The following is a 19,161-nucleotide window of genomic DNA, read 5'->3' as shown; positions in this document are numbered from 1 at the left end:
TCCAGGGCTGAGTGGTCAGACACTATGACATGGGTGGCTCCCTCCCAGTCCCCATCCCCTTTGCTTTCCTTCTCTCAGTGCAGTCTCACCTGTACAGACACCACATTTAATTCTTATTTTTTATTAAAATACTGTAATACCCAGTGGAATGCAGCAGCAATCCTGGTACAGGGTGGCATAACAAAACAGCCATGTTTACATTTTAAATATTTATGATAACTTAAACATACAGACACACATCATGGTCTTTGGCAGAAAATGTTCACAGCACAAAAAAATACTTTAAAAGAAATACCAAATATTAATCCAAAATATATTAAGTTGTGTTTTTTTTTTTCCTTTCACAATACTTTTTTAACCTTTTTTTCCTCCTTTTTTTTTTTCTTTTTGTTTTGTAAACAATGCACATGAACCAAATGTATTTTTCAGCTTTAAGAGGACAAGGGGGTTTTAAAAAAAATATGCAATTGTCCAGCAAATGCAAATGTTCAAAAAGGAACCATGGGAATAAAATAACACATACAGAACTTAAAAACAGGAAAGGAAAAAATAAAGATTCAAGAACTAAGATTAAAGACAAATCGCTCCAGGGGCTGAGCTGGGGCAGAGGGGTAGACACTCTTTAAGACCAGAAGTTAAAGTCAGTGCTGCCGGCAGGCTGCCACGTGGATGCTTCGTTCTAATTCCAAGCACTGGCTCTGCTTCCAGGCGCCGGGCACGGGTAGCTAGAGGAGCCAGCCTCACAGGTGCCATTCTGTGATGGGGGCTCCCTTCAAAGAACTGAGTCACATCCTATAGCTCATTGACTAGTTTTCACCAGCATCGCTCCCTCTCTCAATCCTTCCAGGTGGGATCAAAGACTCTGATGAGAACAAGGCAATGTCTCGTTTTCTTCGAGAACTAGGTGCAAGGAAGCCCACCATGGCAGATGTCTGCGTGTGGTGGCTCACTTCATCTGGCTCAGGGTTCATAACCAGACCGACAGGCTATTACAGGGACAGGAGCTGTGGAGCCACTGCAAGAGGCTGGTGATGGCGAGGGTCCCATGGGCATTTAAAACGGCTCAAGATGGGAGGAAAAGACAGCGAAATATTCCGTGGATCAACCGGTATCAAAATCCACGGGCCAAGAACTTGAGAACTGGGAGGCTGGTCAGAAGTTCCAGGAACCGTGGCAGCAGGGATGAGAGCACGGAAGGAGGGACAAGTCCGAAGCAGCACGCTTCAATCTTCTGTTCCACAAGCAAGGGAGTTATGTACAAACTGCCCAGCAGACCCCAGACCACTAATCAGCCCCTGCCCACTCTCAGTGAGGGGGTGATGCCATGGCTTCTGCAGGACTAACACCTTCAAACGGTCCCCCCACAGGAGCAAGTCTTAGTGGTCCCAAGGAGGCAGTGAGTAGCTGAGGAGCAGATGAGGTTGGCTGGGACCACACTTAGCCAGAGGGGAACACCATGGCCAACTCCATTACCGAACCAGCCTACCTATTGTCCATGGGCAGCCATCCTTGGAAGTCAGCCCCTAAACCAATATATCCCCTTCCTTTCCTCCCTGTCAACTGGAGATGCACAGGGTCTCAGCTCTCTTCTAGGCCTTCAGTCGATACCCCAGCAGCAAGGCTTGGGCAGCAGGTAAAGGCTGAAGCCTCATTCTGCATGAGCCTGGGAAGAATGTGGGGCTAAGAAGAGGGTCTTCTGGGGCACAGGTACATCCCTCTCTCCCCGTAGCATCCTTCCTAAGCTCCTGGGACCAGATGGTCAACGGGAATGAGTGCCCAGCTGGGGGAAGTAGGGGAGCAGCAGTTGGAGGGGCTGCTGGAATGGCCGCGAGTGGCAGAGGAGAGCAGGGAACGGTTCTGAATCCCTTCGGCATCCGCTCCTTCAGATCAGTATCTCCACCATGTCTGACAAGTCCTGGACTCTCGATGCAGCAACAGAGTCTACAGAAACAAGAGCACAGGCACACACATTAGCAAGTGTTTCCAGACCACTCTGTTCAACTCTGGTACATTCTGAAGATAGGATCTTTCTTCACCAACTTTTCCCACCTCAGCTCCCAGGGACCCGGGTTCCCATAACTTGGCCAACCAGGCACAATGCTCTGCTCCCTCTCAGCTCTCCACCCAGACTCCCAACCTCCTGCGTGGAAGACACATTTGTTTATAACTTTGAACTCCTTGGAGGGCCCTGAGGGAGGCAGGCTGCTGCATTCTTTTCATGCCTGTGGTTTTCTGAGCCGTGAGGCACAAGCAAATATGCAAAGGCTAATGTGAAAGGGAGCAAAAAATTTAAATGGCATCTTCTCAACTTTCTCCTTCCTGGACTCTTTCGAAACGAAGTCTTCCAACTCCGGAGTGCCATCGGGATAATTAGCCAATCTCTACGGTCTTGGATATTTAGATCGGCAATTAAATGTGTAAGGAAGACTAGGAAAGAGGAGATAAAGTGTCTCCCATGGGGTGGCTTTCTTTCTGAACCCTGGATCTGTCTATAATCAGGGTTTTCTGTTCCTCTATTCATGCACCCAACCAGCCCTCAAGTCCACACTGAGGTGGGCATATGCCCTGCTGGCCAGGCACTGTGCAGGGCCTCCCTGGAGTGGAGGCAATGAACATAAGGGGTCTGGGAAGGAGTGTGGTACTGAATGCAGTTCGCACCCCAATGTGTCCTCAGCCTTGCTAGGCACAGCAGTCAGGAAGTGGGGACTTACCCAGTGAGGCTGTCCTCTGGCCACTGCTGCACCCCAGCAGGCTGTCGGGCTCCAGTCCCAGGCAGGCTGGGGTGCTGTCCGGGAGGCCGTCAGTCTGGGTGCTGCCATCTCTGCTCCCGTGTTTGGCATGGGCAGGAAGGGGAGCTGTGGCCACTGGCTCCTCCACAGGAGCCCTGTCTGCTGGAAAGGTAGAGGGTGATAGTTATTGCCTCGTCCACAAGATGTGGCCCCCATGAAGAAGGAAACCCCAGGTTAACTGCACCTATGGTGAGCAAAAGGTGCTGCAGGTTGCTCTTGGTTGGCAAGACCTTCAATTAGGACCAAATATTTCTGTTTCCAAATGGGAATAACTCTAAGGCTAGATTGGTTTCCAAAGGTTTTGAGTGATAGAACCCTTCTTTGTAGATTAAATCTTAATATCAACAGGGATTCTAGAATTTATAGGGCTTCTGCTTAGAAGGAGTGAGTGTAGGGGGCTTGCCTCAAAGGTGCATTTGCACAGAGAGCTTTATTTTTACTTAGATGCTAAGTGGCTGGGCACAAAGGGTGACGGAATGTATGGAGAGGGGGGCTGTAGCACCCCACTTCACACTGGCGAAGACAGCTGTGGGAGACAGGATCGTTGGAGTCAGAGTATAAGCTGGCTCCCAGGTAAGGGGTCAGGAAGCCCTGGTTCCTCTGAGCTTCAGTTCTGGGAGGAAAGGCCTAAGAACCACCTACCCTTCTACCTATGCGACCCACCAGCCCCTGCTCACCTGCAGCCAACCAGGCAGGGCCATCCATTTGCCGCTCACTAGAGGAGAGCACCTGCCAGCCCTGGGTCGCTGTTGCTGCAGCCGCGAAGACAGATGGCACGGACTTGGCGGGCCGCAGGGAGCCCTGGGGGGCCTTGCTGGGGTCTTTCCTGGAGCGCTGCTGCAGGACCTTGATCACCGCATCCTTCTCCAGGATCTGGGCATGGAGCACCTTTAACCTGAGGGGAGAGGTCATGCCCACATCGTTAGACCCACAGACCCAGCAGCCCCCACCTTTCCCACCTGGTAAACGTTGGAGGGAAAGCCCTCCCTACAGCCAGGCTGGACCCAAGGGCCCTTGCAGCAGGGCCAGGAGGGGGCCTTCGGAAAGGTCATCAGAGCTCCGGATTTCAACGCTCTGAAAACCACCCCTTCCTAGACCAGCAAAGGCAGGTCATCAGGGGCGGGTTCTGGACTCATCTGATGAGAGCAACGGCACAACCCTCACCCTGGGGTGCAACCCCAGAGCTGAGACCATCAAATGGGCTCAGTCGATGTGCTTGTGCCTCTGAGTCAAACACAGAACAAATGAAATCGAGGGGCCTCTGGCATTATTTTTGGAGAGAAAATGCTGGTGATGGCGAGGGTCCCAAGGGACTCAGAACCGTTCCCTGCTCTCCTCTGCCACTCGCGGCCATTCCAGCTACCCCCAAGCCAGGGACCCAGTCCACATTCCTTCGGAGTGGGACATGGTGTGGCCTCAATTGGAAAGTCTCTGATTTACATGGTGGAAGGGGAGCAGGTAGAGGTCCTGAGCCTTGCGGCATCCAGCATCTCCACAGCCAGGGTGTCTCCTGGGCAGGTCCAGGGCTCAGTTGCTATCTCTGGGAAAGGACATGCATACAATGCCTGGTGTGCCCAACTCACAGGGCCAGCTCAGAAGTAGGAGGGCCTGCTGAGCCATGTGGGGAGAGGGGACTGTTCATCAGAAATTAAGGACTGGACACTGCTACCTCCCACCCCACCTCGGGGGCCCTGGCCTGGCCTGCAATGCCGAACCTGCTTTCCATCTCCTGATGCCTGTGGCCGCCGGCAAGGAGGCCCTCATTGAAGCTGCTGCTGGGTGAGGGCTGGGGAGAGTGTCGGATGAGAGTGGTGTCGCGCTGGGCAGCGGCTGTGGCAGCTGCGTCCATGGCAAACTGCCTCATGGCACATTCCTCCAAATACTTCTGCTCCCACTTGGTCATGTCAGCCTCCAGCGCCAGGATCTGCTCCTCCTTCTCCCGCAGTTGCTCTGATAGTCGCAGGGCACTCAGTTCTGGGGACCCACCACTGCCACCACCACTGGGGGTGCCGACCTGTCTCTGCAAAGCAAGGAGTACTGTGGTCAAGGATGGAGGCTGGGGTGTGCCGGCCACTGGAGCTCACCCCCAAAGGACTCTGGCTTATGCCTTTGCTCATTCAGCCATTTGCAGCACACTCTTCTCCCATCCCGCGTCCACCCAGAGACAAAGGAGGTGGCAAGGTCCCCACATCCCTGCCCCAAATCCTGTGGCCAAGGGTGTGAGAAAGACCAGGTCTGCCTCTGCACAGGTGACCACACACATTATCCTCTAAACGGGGAAAGGAGTGCTCTTCATAACGACCCTGGGTAACGGGTGTAAACTAGGACAGCACTGGCCATCCCAGAAGGCTTGGTCATCCTACCTCTGTGGGAAGCGTAAGGCTGGGAGTGAAGACAGAACTCTATCTGGTTCGTAAATACCAGAGTTATTTACACCGTCCAAAGTGAGGGCAAAGATTTAGGATCTGGGTGCCCTTGATCTTGGGGAGACACCTAAGAGCGGCTGGTCTTCTATATCAAAGATCCGGAACCACTTTTTCTAGAGACCAAGAACACCAACCCCTGCTGCTCCTGAGGACAGAAGCCCAAGTCTTGAGTCCCCAAGATCGGCACATGGCCGAGTGGCAGAGCCTCTGCTGGGACTGGAGGTTTCGAGGAGCCTTGCAGCCAGGGTAGAGCAGAGATCACCCTTGCTTCCCAAGGGGGCCTCGCCTGCTCTGTGCAGGGGTTCCCAGGGACTTTGAAACTGTCCTCCCCAGGGGCTGCCCTAGCGCTGCCACCTCCACAGGGCTCCCAGCTCACCTGCTGTGCACGCAGGGCCTTGAGTTCCTGCTCCAGGCGCGTGCGCAGACGTAGTTCCAGCTGCTCCCGCTTCTCACATGCAACCTGCAGCTGCCCGAGTGCCTGTTGCAGCCGCTCCACCTTCTCCACGTAGGCCTGCTTCTTGCGCAGCTCCTCCTCAGCTCGCGCCGCCCGGCCCTGGGCATTGCTCAGAGCCTGCTCCAGCAGCTCGGCGCGCCGCCTCTGGTCCTCGATGGCACCACGCAGCAGTGCTATCTCTCGTTCCAACTTCTCCTGCTCCTGCTGCTGCTCATAGCCTGCAGGGAGAGAGGGGGGCTCGGTCAGTGACAGCGGCCACCCTGGCTGGCCCTACTGGGCGCCCACTGAGGGCCAGGCTCCATGCTAACTGCTGGGTGAGCACACTTGCATCTTATCCACTCAACAACCCTAAGAGTTGGGTACCATTATTAACCCAATTATGGGTGAGGAAACGGGGGCTCAGGTTAAGTTAGGAGTCAATGGCCATGCAGGACCAGGGCCCTTGCAGTTGTCTCTCTAGGTTACATGGTCTCTCTGCTGGGATATGGCCCTGCCAAGGGACAGCCTCAAACACTGTCCACTTGTATCAGATGTCATGGTTTCTAAAATACATTCACAATTTCCCTTGAGCCTCAAAAGGACAGGAGAGATTGGCCAGACAGGAACTGTGATGCCCATTTACAGATGAGAAAACAGAGGCTTAGGTGGACTGTGACATGGACATCACTCAAGTGGGAGGATGAAGGAACAGGGACGAGCACCACCATTAGCTACCCTACAAGCTAGGCACCTACACTTCCTATTCTGCTGAAGCCTCCAGTAACAGCCCCTTCGAGGTAGGATTTGTGACCTCCAACTTACAGGGGAGGAAACAGAAGAAGCGAAGGGTGCTGCCAGATGGGAACACACAAGTCAGCCCGACTCCCAAAACTAGGCTGCTTTTGGCTTTGGTATAAAACTCTGCACCCACGGCCTCCCAAAGTGGACTCCAGGGCTCATTCTACAGACCCAGCATCCATTTCCCCCACCCCGCTCAGCCCCATTACTTTCCATGGCCTGGGGACACCACTGAGATATGGGCAACCAGGCTCATAAAGAAATGCAAACTTTGGAGCACAACGAAAATGACGATGGCCCAAAGATTTGTGTCTGAGGTTCCAGCTATCCTGACTTTTACATCATCTTGTTCACTGTCCAGGAGAGCTCAGTTCACCGACGGCTCCATCATCTGGGCCAAGCAAGACCTGAGCCAGACCACGGAATCCTTCAGCCGATGCTCTAGGCTTAAACCCACCTCCCAGGCTTGCCTCCCCCAGGCAAGCATGTCCACAGCCTGCCTTGCTGGAGGGCAGAAGGGGGTTTGGGCCCGGGGCCTGCCTGCTGCACTCAGAGGCACTGGAGTAGCACTATCACAGCACAGTGGAATTTTCGGCTGTAACGAGGCTGCCCCATACTGCGCCAGTCAGTGCAGTAGCCACTTGGCATGTGCGGCCAGTGAGCACTTGAAATGGAGCTGGTTGGAGGGAGAAACTAAATTGTTCATTTTATTTAATTTTAATCTTTGGGTCACGTGTGGCTAAGTACTATTGTAAAGGACAGTACGGGTTCTGGGACAGAAGACTGGACACTTGGGATCTGGGCAGACAGAAAGGAGGATTCAATTACTTGGGGCCCTGGGAGAGAAGGGAGGTCACAGATGACTCAGGTCAGCTCTAGTTCCCTCTGGATTTCTGAAGGCTGGGCCCAAGGCCGGCCTCATTCCTTGGTGTGGAGGGAAAAGATGGGGAAGCTCAACATTATTGAAAATTGAGTTGTTCCTATTGGCCCCCCTTCACATTCAGTGAGTGGGTGGAGCGGGTAGGCAAGGCCAGCAGACTGAAAGTTTGGACCTAGAGACAATGACCCTCTCCTGTGTGGGTTCGACAGCTTACAGAGTTTGCAGGAGGCCTGTATCTCATCCCAGTCATATAACTGTCCTCCTGTCTTCAAGAACTGCCAAGGGGGATAGAGCTAGGAGAACCAGGCAGCAGGGCTCTCGGCCAGACCCCCAGAAAGGGCAGAGCACAACCAGTGCAGGTAGAGCTGGGGTCTGTAGAGCTGGGGTCTGTGCGGCCTGCCTGGTAGGAGAGGCAGTGGCACTGGCGATAGGGATCACACTTCCCTACTAGTGGGGGGTGGAGGAGAGGCTGAAGTCAACCAGAGACATTCTCCCTGAGAGTTCTGTGTTTCCCCATGGCTATTAAGGAGCAAGGAAGAGTTGTTTAGGTTTCCTCAGCCTTTGGGGGAGGAGTGGGAAGTCTTAGCCTTCTGCTTCCAGTAGCTTCCTGCCGCCTAGCACAATCTCTAGGGCCCTAGCAGGGGTTGGGAGTTCTCAGGCCTTGGCCATCCCCAGCCACCAGGATAAAACCATGGGCCTGCCTGTCTGGGAGGGAATTTTCTGGGTGGAGGAAGCCTGTGGGGGGGTCGGGGGAGGAGGCCGGGGGAGGGGAGGCAGAACAAGCTGTGGAGGCAGCGGGGGGGATGCCCTTTCGCCTTGAGAAATAGAGCCCCTCCCACCCCCCACCTGCACACTCCAATCTGCCTTTGTGTCCACTCTCTCCTCCCAAAGCAGCAGCGGGCAGGGAAGGGCCAGGTGAAGGGGGCAGGGCTGTGCCGCAAGGAAGCAGGGGGGGGGGGGGGGGACGGCCCAGAGTAGAACAGCCAGCGGCTCTGGAATGCCAGGCATCCAGGTCACCCGGCTGCGAGATTACTGGCTCCAGCGAGGAGCCAAGAACAGCCTGGCGCTCGCTCCCCAGGGAGCGGAAATGCCTCCAGGCCGGTTCCCCCACGCCCCTCCTCTGCCGGCTCCCAGAAACTCGCAGTGACTTCCTTTGTTTGGCAGATCCAAGGTCCAGAAGTGGGCCTTCCTACCAGACACCCCTATTCTGCCACCTCCCAGCAACTCGTCTTCTCCAGACCCCCAAGGGCTGCGGCCTCCCCTTACTCCCTCACCACCCATCACCTCCCTCCTAGAGACACAAGCCATTGCCACCTCGCCCCACCCCGCCAGTACAGCCCAGCCTACCTCCTGCCCCACCCCACCTCCTTCAGTGCTGTGTTCACCCATTCCAGGCCCTGAACTCTCCTTGAGGAAGAAGGAGGTGCTGCCAGTCAGAGCTCATTCCTCCAGCGGCTCCACCATTTCTGGTCACCCCCTACTAGCCGTGCCAACCACAGTAGGCTTCCTGAAGGTTCCTTCCTCAAGGCCACCCTCACCCAGACACCAGACACCCCCATTCCTCTTCTCTGCACCCCCCCCCAAATATCACTATAAAACAAAGTAGGATCATACAGTAGGAGCTCAATAAATGCCTCTTTGATTGCTACAGCTCCCTGCTGCTGAGCTTAGTGCTTCCTCTGCCCCCACCCCCACCCCCACCCCCATGCACCTCTCCTTGAACCTTCCAGCTCTTTCTTCACCTGTGGCCCACTCTCCATCCCTGCCATTCCCACAGAGCCTCTCCTTCTGGCCACTGGGGACCCCCTAGTCACTGGTCTCCAGGGCCAGGGTACCCTGTTCCCTTGAATCTGTGGCTCCTTTACTCTGTTCCTTCCTCAAGCTTAGCCACTTTCTCCTCACCTCCCTGCCACAGCACCTTCCTGGGCCCGTTCTCACCCGCTGCTCCACGCCTGCCAGGTGCTTGCTTAGCACAGTGCAGCTGATTAACCATGAAAGACTGAATGGAATAGCCAATAATAACTCATCTCTTCAAGGCGGCTTCGACCAACCCCTTGAGAGAAGCCTCCCAGCCCCTTTTGTAGACTGCACCTGTTGGTTAAGCTCCAGGAACCCATTTTTGCTGTCTTCAGGTGCTACCATGCTCAGCAGCTTCTCACCTGCACACTGGGCATCCCCAACCCTTCTGTTGCCTGAAACTTTGGGGAAACTCAGACTCTTCCTCTCTTTCCTCTCACCATCTCCAGGGAGATCCTGCCTCCTCCACTGCCCACTACACCTCTTCTTCCAAAGGACACTGCCCTGATGGTCAGCACCACAGTTCGCCAGCTGTCCCTCCTTGTATCCACTGATCTCCCCAATAAATAGAGAACCAAATATTATTCTTCTTTGGAAGGCAACCCTTCCCCCAAGTCCAGTACAGTGCTCGGTGCATAGTAGGCATTCAGTAAACCTGTGCTCAAAGGACTGTTTGACAAGGGGAAGATCCAGTCTTTACTGTCCAGAGGGGCTTCCATGGTCCCACCACCCATCCATCTGGCCAGGCTTCTGAGTGGGACCCCTACTCACTCTGAGCAAGCAGCTTGGCCACCATGTCCTGACTGCCGGCCTGGGCCTCCTGCGTCTTGCTCGCCAGGCGACGGTTTGCAGATTCCAATCTCTCTGTTTGAAATAAAGGAAAGATGCTTGAGTATCCAATGACGCTGCCTACCCAGGTGTCCCCTGGAATCCTATCTATGGGGCTGCATCCTTCAGGGTAAGGATGGACTCATAGGGGAGCCCCTGGACCAGTTCAGGGCCTGGGAGGAGGGAGCAGCTAAGGCCACATCAATGAGAGTTCCACAAGGGGTTCCAAGGTCCAGAACTCAGAACAAGCATCTCCACCAAGGTGGCCCCCAAGGGGTCTCAACCTGGCCCTCTTTGAGTCAATTTACACTCCTTTTTGCAGAGGACAGATCCAGCTGGGTGACTGGCTCTCACCTCTAAGATCCCGGTTGAAGTCCTGCAGCCTTCTCATCTCACTGTCCATCTTATTCCGCATGGTCTTCTCCAAGGCCTCCCGCTTGGAAGAGGCTCTCGTCAGGCTCTCGTGGGCCTCAGAGAGCCGCTGGACTTCGCTTTCCAGCTGCAAGAGGCAGACAGCAGAGCTGAATGGGAGAGCTCCTGGGGTGTGTGTGGCTTCAAAGTCCCCTCCCACAGGCCCAGGCTGATCTGCTCTCCATCAGAGGAAGGTGAGAGGAGAGGATAAAAAAAAAGAGCAAAAAATCCAGGTGGCGATAGTGGGAGGATCAGAAGCTTGTAGCCTTGGGCCGTGGGACCAGCAAGCCAGGGTCCTGTCAACCTTCCTAAGGTCCAGATGCCTAATGAACCCAGGACTAAGTACCTCCAGGGTGATTAAACACAGCTTTTCAATCTGAGCCCAGTGGGCCAGCAGTGTGCACAAAAAGATTCCAGCCATGTTCTGAGGTTGAACCTATTTTAGACACCACAGGACAGCCACGGGAGGTTTGAGGCCACCTGCTAAAGTTGAACACACAGCAGTAGACTTCATTCACTAAAGAATGGGGCACTGGCTCCCCGTCTGAGTCACCTCTGCCCGGAGTATTTGCTCCTCTGACCATCCACTGCAGAGGGCCATCACCATCCACTGTAGAGGGCCAGCCCGGCCCAGCTGCCCCTCCCACTTGGCTGCTGGCAGGTTCCACACGTGCTCCTAGTTGGCCTGTGATTCCAATAAGTCGCTCGTTTTTTTCCAAGAGGAGGGGCTTTCTCTTTGGCCAGGATTGGCCTAGAACAGACTTGCTGTTGTGTGGGGGACACAAAGGGCTCTCTGTGGGAGGTGTCCGCGGGACAGGAAGGGTGCGAGTGTGCAGGGAGCTGGTGAATGAGCTCTTTCTAATCACCCCTGGCCAGCAACTGCTCATGCTCCAGACCTGCTCTGCTGGCCTCGTGGCTGCTCCCCAGCTGTCTGGAGTCATGAGGGATTAGGGGGTGGGGGGCAGAGGGACGGGTAGAAAGCCCAGCCAGACAAACTTTCAGACTCCACTGCCTCCCCTTTGACTGCCCACTCTCCAGTCAGCCGTCGGGTCCCTTCCTCCCCCTGCCCCTGAGGCCCCAGCAGGGCCTACCTTCTCCATTCGGCCAGCCTTCTCCGCTGAGCTCTCCAGCTCTCTTTGTAGTCTCTCATTGTCCCTCTGTAGCCTGGCATTCTCCCTCAGCACAGCCTCCATCTGGGCCAGTTGGGCACTGCCCGACGTGGCCGAGGAGGCCTGGGTGCTTGCTGGCCCCTCCACCCCAGGTGGACTGAGGGACCCTAGTGGGCCATGGCCAAGAGCAGCTGGGTGTGGGGGTGGAAGGTGCTCCTGGGGTTGCTGCAGGTACTGGTACTGCTGCTGCTGGAGGAATACAGGAGGCACCTGGGCCTGCAGGATCCTGGGGAACAGAAAAGATGATGCTCAGAGACTGCACAGACCTCCCCCAGAGCAGCCCTGCGTCGGCCCAGCCCTCCTGGGCACACTGGAAAGACAAGTCCACTCAGCCTCCCCACAGTGGGAAAGGCCTTTTCCACAAGGTGTCTGCCTAAGACCCTCAAGGGCCAGGAGAGCAGGGCTAGAGGGGATTCGGGCCAGAAGGCTTGTTTCTCTCCCAGCTTCACTGTGGCCAGGGCCGTAGGGATTAGCCTGGGCAGTCCTGGGCTTCCTAAACAATCTCCTGGGCTTCCTAAAGATGCCTGCTTAAAGAAGGCATCTTTAAAAATATACACTGGAACCTTCTAATCAAAGGCAGGCTTTTTTTGGGTCTGGAGGCCACATCCATCCTGACTGAGCACACTGCCTTCCAGGCCCCTGCACCACTTGGTGGCTGAGCCCCAGCAGCTACCTGTGCGTCTGTTATGAGCTTCTGTCAGGCGTGACATTAGCACCTGCCAGCGGGGCACACACGTTTCTCCCTCCCAGTTCGGGTCCCTTGCAGAAACATTTTTAGAAGACTGTGACTAAGGTTAGAGTGGCAAGACAGAGGTCAGAATGAGTCTGAGCTCCAGTCTGACAAAGTAGGCATTTAAATCCCCAAGGTGCCAGCATGGCTCTGCTAAATCCTGAGGGTAGGCTTCTCTGGCTTCAAGGGGGTTCGCCAGGGACATACAGGCCTGGCAGAGTGCTGGGCCTAAGGCAGGTGCTACCATAACGGTGGCCCATCCTCTACCTCTCCTAGTGGGGACCGCAACTTACTTTCTGTTTAAAGAGTAAGTGTGACCCAAACACTGCATTTTCTTAGCTGGAGGGGCTGCCTCTGGACTACCACCATAGCCTGCGTTTAGGGACAATGCTTGACTGGCTTCTAGCACCGGTGTATCACAAGCCTCAGGGTCTTGTGTTGAGGGAGGGAGCAAAGAGCAAGGGGCCTGTGACTCCAAGTGTAAAACAACAGACTCAGTTTTACCAGGAATTGTCCAAGTCCCAGAAACCCCACGAAAAATTTAATTCCACTTCTGGGTCCATCATCTCAGCACTCATGCCCACCCTCCCCTCATCCCTTCCCCTGCAGCCTTGCTCCCTTGTTCTTCTCAGGACCCTAGGCCAGTGGTCGGCAAACTCATTAGTCAACAGAGCCAAATATCAACAGTACAACGATTGAAATTTCTTTTGAGAGCCAAATTTTTTAAACTTAAACTTCTTCTAACGCCACTTCTTCAAAATAGACTCGCCCAGGCCATGGTATTTTGTGGAAGAGCCACACTCAAGGGGCCAAAGAACCGCATGTGGCTCGCGAGCCGCGGTTTGCCGACCACTGCCCTAAGCTAAAAGACCCTGCCTTCAGTTCCCAACACACAGTCCTCATCTGATCGGCTAAGGCAGAGCTTCCAGTGAGCACTGAACAGAGGGTCCCACTGAAATGCTCAGCCCCCTTGCACTGCCTAATGCGGCCTTCTTGGGGTTGCTTCAAGGAACTTGCTCCCCCTGCACCGGGCCTGGCAGACACAACTGGCATTCTTTGGGGATGACTTAGCTCCCAGAAAGAATAGAGTCCCCTTTCCCTTCACACTTGCTCTCCCTTCCCTGCCCCCTCCCTCTCTTTTTTTGTTCTCCTGCAAACAGTCTACTTCCTTTCCACGGTATTATCTTTTCCTGACAGGGTCCAATAAGGCTGGTCCCAAAGAAGAAACCACGACTCAGCTTCCGAAACTTTCCCCAACCCAGCCCTGAGAAGGGAGATAAGGTAGGGGGCCTGGGAGGTAAAGGCTGGGGAGAACCCACAAGGCTCTCTGGTTCCTCCAATACCAACATCCTCGCGTCACTCATTTCTCAAGAGCAAGGAAAGGCCAAATGGTGGGAAAGTGGGTGACTAAATGAAGAATCAGCACGCATGGAGAAGCAGACTTGGACCTTGAGTCTTCAGAGGAACGGAGCGTGCAGATCCTCAGGCCCCCTGGAAAGGGGGATCCTGGACCCCCGTGGGGTGATTCAGGGTGTGTGAAATGAAGAGTGTGTCAACTTCATTTCTAGGAACCCATATTTCTGCAACCTCTCTGGGCTCCCTGCCTCCATGCTTGTCCCTTAGCCACCACTCTCTATAGGCAGCCAGAGAGGCATTTTTAAAAAGGTAAGCCCATCACATCCTCCAAAGGCTTTCCTTTACTTAGAATGAAACTCCAAGTCCCCCAGCAGCCTCTCAGAGCCTCCTCAGAAAGGGGCTCATCTGGACCCTGAATCCTCTCCCCCTCCAGGCTGCAGACACATGGATCACAGGGATAAACATGAAAGGAAATGGACAGTAGAGACTGGGCAACTCTGCCCTGGTGCAGAATGGGGAGAGGTCTCTAAGGAGGCCATTTGGTTCTTCCTGCCTCCAGTTAGGCACGCCTCCCAATACTCAGAGAAAGCACTGTCCACTTGTTAAAAATCTCCAGAGAAGGAGGTCCCCTTCTTCCCACTTAACTTAGAAAGAGTTTGGCAATGATTCCCAATCCTGCCTTTAGCAAGTTCTTTGTGAAACCTAACCTTTAACCCCCTGCTGTAACTCATACCCCCTGGGAACTCTAGTTAGTTGACTGCTATAGGTAGTTAGACATGGTGTCCATGTCCGAATCAAAGCAAGGGATGTCACTAAGTTCTCTCTGACCTTGGCTAAGTCCCTCTCTGGGCATTAGCTCCTCAGTCTTGGGAAGGAGCTGTGACACAAGGGGCTCTGGAGGCTCTCTATCCTGGGAGAACGACACTGACAGGAAGTCAAGAGCTAGAAAGGGCAAGGTGGGCAGTTACCTGACTTCAGCATGCTGGAGGTGTGGGCTGCCGCGGGTGCGGTACCGCGGGTCGGTGACAGCAGTGGTCTCGTGAGCTAGCACAACGTGTGGGTATTGAGGTGGAGGTCCACGGGGCTCCGGGCCCTCGGCATGGGGGCCCCTGGGTGGGGGGCCCTGCTGATTGCGGGCCAGCTGCGGGAAGCTGTGGGAGGAGCTCATGTGGCTAGGGGCCCGGGCACCGTTCCTCTCCAGGGACAGCTGCAGGAGCCGTTCGCTCAAGGAGCGCACATGGCCATGCCTCAGCTCTCGCAGGGCCTCATCTTGCCTCCGATTGCCTCCAGGGCCCCCTCGGGGATCTTGGTCACCAACATGTGGCCGGGGCCCTGCCTGCTGGGCCGCATAGTACTGCAAATGGGCTTTCGCCTCCTCGTAGGTGGGCAGCTCCTCACCCTTGCTGGGCTGTGGGCACAGCCGGTAGAGGCTATTCTCTGCCAGGTGGGTCTCACCGCCCTGGTGCTCCTGGCCCTGGGGCTCCTGCCTTGTGGCCTGCTGCACCTGGCTGTCCTCGGGTGCCAAAATCTCCAGGGAGGCTTGGGGGCTCCCTGTGCCCCCAGCTCCAGCCCCACCCCGCAGGGCCTGCTGCTGGATGGCCAGCAGCGTGCGTGTCTCAGTCAGATTGCCATAGCGCAGCTGCTCCTGGATGAGGCGGTGCAGGACTGTTCCAGAGGAGTCTTCCAGCGTCCTCATGCTTCCTTAGCTTGCACACACCCACCCAGACAATGGCCAGAGGCACGTGGCCCCAGGGCACCTGGGAAGAAAGAAAGAAGAACAATGAGTGGGGGCACATGGGAAAGGGACGAACTTTCCATTAGGTCCAAGTATAATGGTAAAGAGCAAGGCCTAGAATTCCACACAAGCCTGAGTTCAACCGCCAGTGCTGCCCCTGATTAATGCAAGTTATCTAACCTCTGAGCCTATTTCTCCATCAGAAAAACGGAAAGAATAACGCTTGCTGCATGAAGTTGCAAATTAAAAGAGGCAATGGCTGTTGAGTTCTGGTGCACTATAATCTTTGGCAAAGGAATGCCATTATAACTATATTCATGGGGACTTACTATGCCTTAGAGAAAGACACCAGTACCTAGAAGGTAATCAACCAGAAACCATAGCCTCCTGCAGTCAGCCACCCATCAAAGAGCCTGATGAGAGATTCCAGGACAGGCCTACGTCAAACCAAACCACTTAACTGTCCAGTCCAGGGGTGCACAGGGCCCCACTTTATTGGCAGGTGATAAAGAATGATTCCAATCCAGTAGAAGCCCTGGGCAAACAGCCCCCAGCACCCTCTAGAATGAGGCACACCGGAGCTTCAGCTAACTGACCACCCTTTACCCTGCGGAGCCCTCCCTGTCACGGGACGACCTTGGCATCCACTCTGCAAGGTAAATAGAAAGAAGGAGAAATGATTCTGGATTGGTGAATAAGGGATGAAAGAAGACACACTATAATAGGGCAATGGTTCTGTGAGATGAGGCAAAAAGTGCGACCCACCAAGGTTTGTGGATCAGTCACAGAGCCTGTGTGTGTTGACAGGATCTGTATGGGTACTCCAGGGAAAAAGAAAGAATGGACAATGTCTTTGAGTTTACAATTACCATCAGCCGCCGTCACCACCACACACACTACTACTACTACTACTACTACTACTACTACTTGGAAAAGCCCCCATGGTCCTCTAGCCACATAGCAGATGGGCACTCAGCATCTGGACATCAGTAACACCCAGTTGAGCCAAATGGAGAAGTAAGGGAAGGGGGTGGTGGTCTTGGTTGCAGGGACCTGGAGCTGGAGGCTGGGGGCTGTGAGTGCAGGGAGATTACGTCCTGAGGAAGGTGTTCCCTTTGGAGCTTGGGCTCCCAGTGGCTCATGCCTGGAAGGCGGCCTTCCTACCAGGCTTCCTTTCCACAGCCTCCTCCAACACAAACCTCCAAACTGGGATTCAGGGAAAGCCAAACAAAACCCACACCTCCACAGGTCCTGTGTGCATGGGAGGAGGGGAATGGGAGGAATGTGGCCCTTCCTCTGCCACAAACTAGAGCCAGTGGCTGCTGCATTGGGCTTGGCAGGTTGTCAGAGCAGCCATTCCTAGTCCACTCCCTCCTCCCTGGCTGCCCACAGCTGAGGAGCAAGAGATAAGTCTGGAGGACATCTCTGTCCCCATCCTTCCTGGCACCCAAGCATGCCTTCCGCTCCCCCTACACACTCCTGGAGTGGAGATGCAAGACTTCAGGGCTACCAGAGGCAACACAAACAAGAATCAGTTCGCCCTAGAGCAACGATTTTCAACCGCTGTGCTGCAAAGAGGCACACTGGTGTGCCACAGGAATTTTTAAAACATGCAATACCTGACTATTTAGTCAGGGGCACTGACCTCTTTTCCCTTAGATTGCCAAATTAAAAAAAAGACAACAGCCAATGCAACAATAGCCCTCCAGTGAGAATGAATAAAAATTATATCTATTTTTTGTCAGATCGGCAAAAAAAAAATATTTTTTTGGTGTGCCGCAGAATTTTAGTAATTAATTTATGTGTGCCAATAAATGAAAAAGGTTGAACAAGGGCCTAGACTTTCACCCGCCAGGCATTTCCTAAGTCCCTCACAGTCCGCCTGACAGGGGCCAGATTCCCGACCTCCTTCCCCCAACAATGTGCCTGGGAGCAGGGAACACCTCCTCCAGGCCTCTCATCCCGTGTTTGTGCTCGTCAAGACCCTCAGGTGCACACATCTTTTTAGCTGAGCCGTTACTAAAATCTTCGTCCCCCCACCCCACCTCCGCGGTTCTCGCCGGCTGCAATAGCGCGCCGGGGTCTCTGAAACCCCTCCTTTCTAAGCAAGCACGCACCTCCGGCCTTTGCGTGGGCTCACGCTCGCCTAAGAAAAGAGTGAGGGTCTCTCCAACCGCACCGCAGCCAGAGAGCCCGCCCTACCCGCACTCCCAGACGACTACAAGCACTCGGGGGGCTGTCCGTGCGCCTAGAGCCAGCGGGCGAAGGTAGCCGGTGGCCCAGGGAGGTCTTTTAAGTGTCGCGGGCCCGCCTCCTTCCCTCCCTCGCCAGCCCTCTTTGTTTTCCGAATGCTCCAGCGCTGACGTCACCGGGCTGGACGGCAGGCTGCATTCTTTCTAAGTGAGAGCCAAATCGTGGCTCCAAAGAGGATTTTCCAAGGAAGACAAAGAGGAATTCTTGGGCTAGCTGGGGCCAAAGGCACCTGTAACCCCCACCTAATCAAATCAGCCCCAGGGCCCTAAGACTTAAATTCGAAACGGCGCCTCTAGTTCTGTTCCGCGCCCCTTGCCTTGACCCGCGACCAAAACACGAACCCCGCTCTCCCCAGAGGCTGCCCCGTTCCCCAGCTCCAGGGGACCCGCGCGCCTTCGAGAACTCCCCCACTTCGGGCGCACAGTGCGGCAACCTGGGGGCGGGAGGCCCTTGCCCACCTTTGTCACTGCCTAAAAAGGGCTCCCTTGCGCCCTAAGGATGCTGGGTCCGCCGGGCTCCTGCTCTCGGAAAAGACCGAGCCGCGCCAGGGCACGGGATTCGACTGGGGCGCGTCCCTGCTGGCCCCGTGCGCTGCCTGAAGCGCCGATCGGCCTTCCTTACCGCTGAGGCCCGCGGGTGCTCAGCGCCGTCAGACCCGACGACCTAGCCCGGCTCTTCTCGGCTCAGCTCGGCAGCGGAGGTGTGCACTCGGCGGTGGCGCCGGTGCTCTGGCCGCTCGGGCCCCAGCGCGCAGCCTCAGGGTCGGCCCGCGCTGGAGGCGGCTGCTATGCCAGGAATGTGAGAGTTTCAGGTTCCCCCTAGGGATCAAAGCGAACCACAAATAACCTCTCAGCGCGCCGCCCTCCTCCGCCCTCCGCCTCCTCCCGCTCCCTCCTCCCGGCCCCCACTGTCCTCCGGGGAGGCGGCGCTGCGGGCCTGGCGCGGGGCTGGCCCCCAAGCCCTGTTCTTGGGCTGCTCTGGACTCTCCAGGACGCACTGCGCCCCTCCCCGTCCCGCTCCCGCCTCCCCTTTTCCGCTCCGATATGCTTTGCCTTCGGAACTGCTAGGGACAAATTAATCCAACTCAGTCCAATACCTTCCCCAACCCCGTCCCCGCCTTCCTATCACCCCTTCATCCCACGGGTGGGATGACACAGGGATGTACATCGCGTGTCCCTGAAGGATTCTAGGTGTCGTTGCGGGAGAGGACTGGGCAAGGGGGGCGGAGGGCTCATTGTGTGTGTGTGTGTGTGTGTGTGTGTGTGTGTGTGTGTACATACAGGGGGGAGGAGGGCTGTAAAGTCACATCTGCCTGGTTGAACCGTGCACCCTTGGGAAGAGAAGACTTTGCTTCCTGCCTGGAGCCTTTTCCTAACCCCCACTGCTTTCACCGCTCGCGGCGACCTTTGAATTGCACTTTTATTGTTTGCAAACACCTTTGCCAGCTCCTTTAGGATCTGTCTCCGCAGGAAGTGTGAATCTGGGTTGGAAAATGTACCAGTTAACGTGATCCACCGAACCAATTGAATCACCTGCCGCCAGGTCCAACGCTAACC

At 55.3% G+C, this 19,161-nt stretch overlaps 1 protein-coding gene across 5 annotated transcripts; it reads right to left on the bottom strand.

Annotated features, from left to right (window-relative positions):
• Nucleotides 1-101: 101 nt before the first annotated feature.
• Nucleotides 102-18,486, bottom strand: AMOTL2 (angiomotin like 2). Of its 5 annotated transcripts, none has more exons than XM_080672588.1 (10): nt 18,227-18,486; nt 14,586-15,374; nt 11,454-11,757; nt 10,306-10,450; nt 9,895-9,987; nt 5,592-5,887; nt 4,505-4,809; nt 3,467-3,684; nt 2,712-2,891; nt 102-1,941 (listed from the first exon to the last, which is right to left on the bottom strand). In XM_080672588.1, exons 2-10 carry the CDS (start codon nt 15,311-15,313, stop codon nt 1,883-1,885), a joined length of 2,328 nt encoding a protein of 775 aa, XP_080528714.1. In that variant the 5' UTR covers nt 15,314-15,374; nt 18,227-18,486; the 3' UTR covers nt 102-1,882. The 5 variants fall into 5 exon arrangements, with proteins under 5 accessions (XP_080528714.1, XP_080528715.1, XP_080528716.1 ...); XM_080672589.1 differs by lacking the exon at nt 18,227-18,486 and adding an exon at nt 18,064-18,185; XM_080672590.1 differs by lacking the exon at nt 18,227-18,486 and adding an exon at nt 17,470-17,599.
• Between the last annotated feature and the right edge of the window lie 675 nt (nt 18,487-19,161).

This window comes from Plecotus auritus, assembly GCF_963455305.1.
Source record: "Plecotus auritus genome assembly, chromosome: 6".
NCBI lineage: Eukaryota > Metazoa > Chordata > Mammalia > Chiroptera > Vespertilionidae > Plecotus > Plecotus auritus.
The sequence above is the reverse complement of the archived record's forward strand: the minus strand, read 5'-3'. Positions and strand labels throughout refer to the sequence as shown.

Bases quoted from the DNA above. Each gene is read 5' to 3' on its own strand.
- AMOTL2 (XM_080672588.1), bottom strand. From the start codon at position 15,313: ATGAGGACGCTGGAAGACTCCTCTGGAACAGTCCTGCACCGCCTCATC. The intron at 11,758-14,585 runs GTAACTGCCCAC...TCTGTTCCCCAG, and splicing joins CTCCAGCATGCTGAAGTCAG to GATCCTGCAGGCCCAGGTGC. The intron at 5,888-9,894 runs GTGAGTAGGGGT...CTCTCCCTGCAG, and splicing joins GGCCAAGCTGCTTGCTCAGA to GCTATGAGCAGCAGCAGGAG.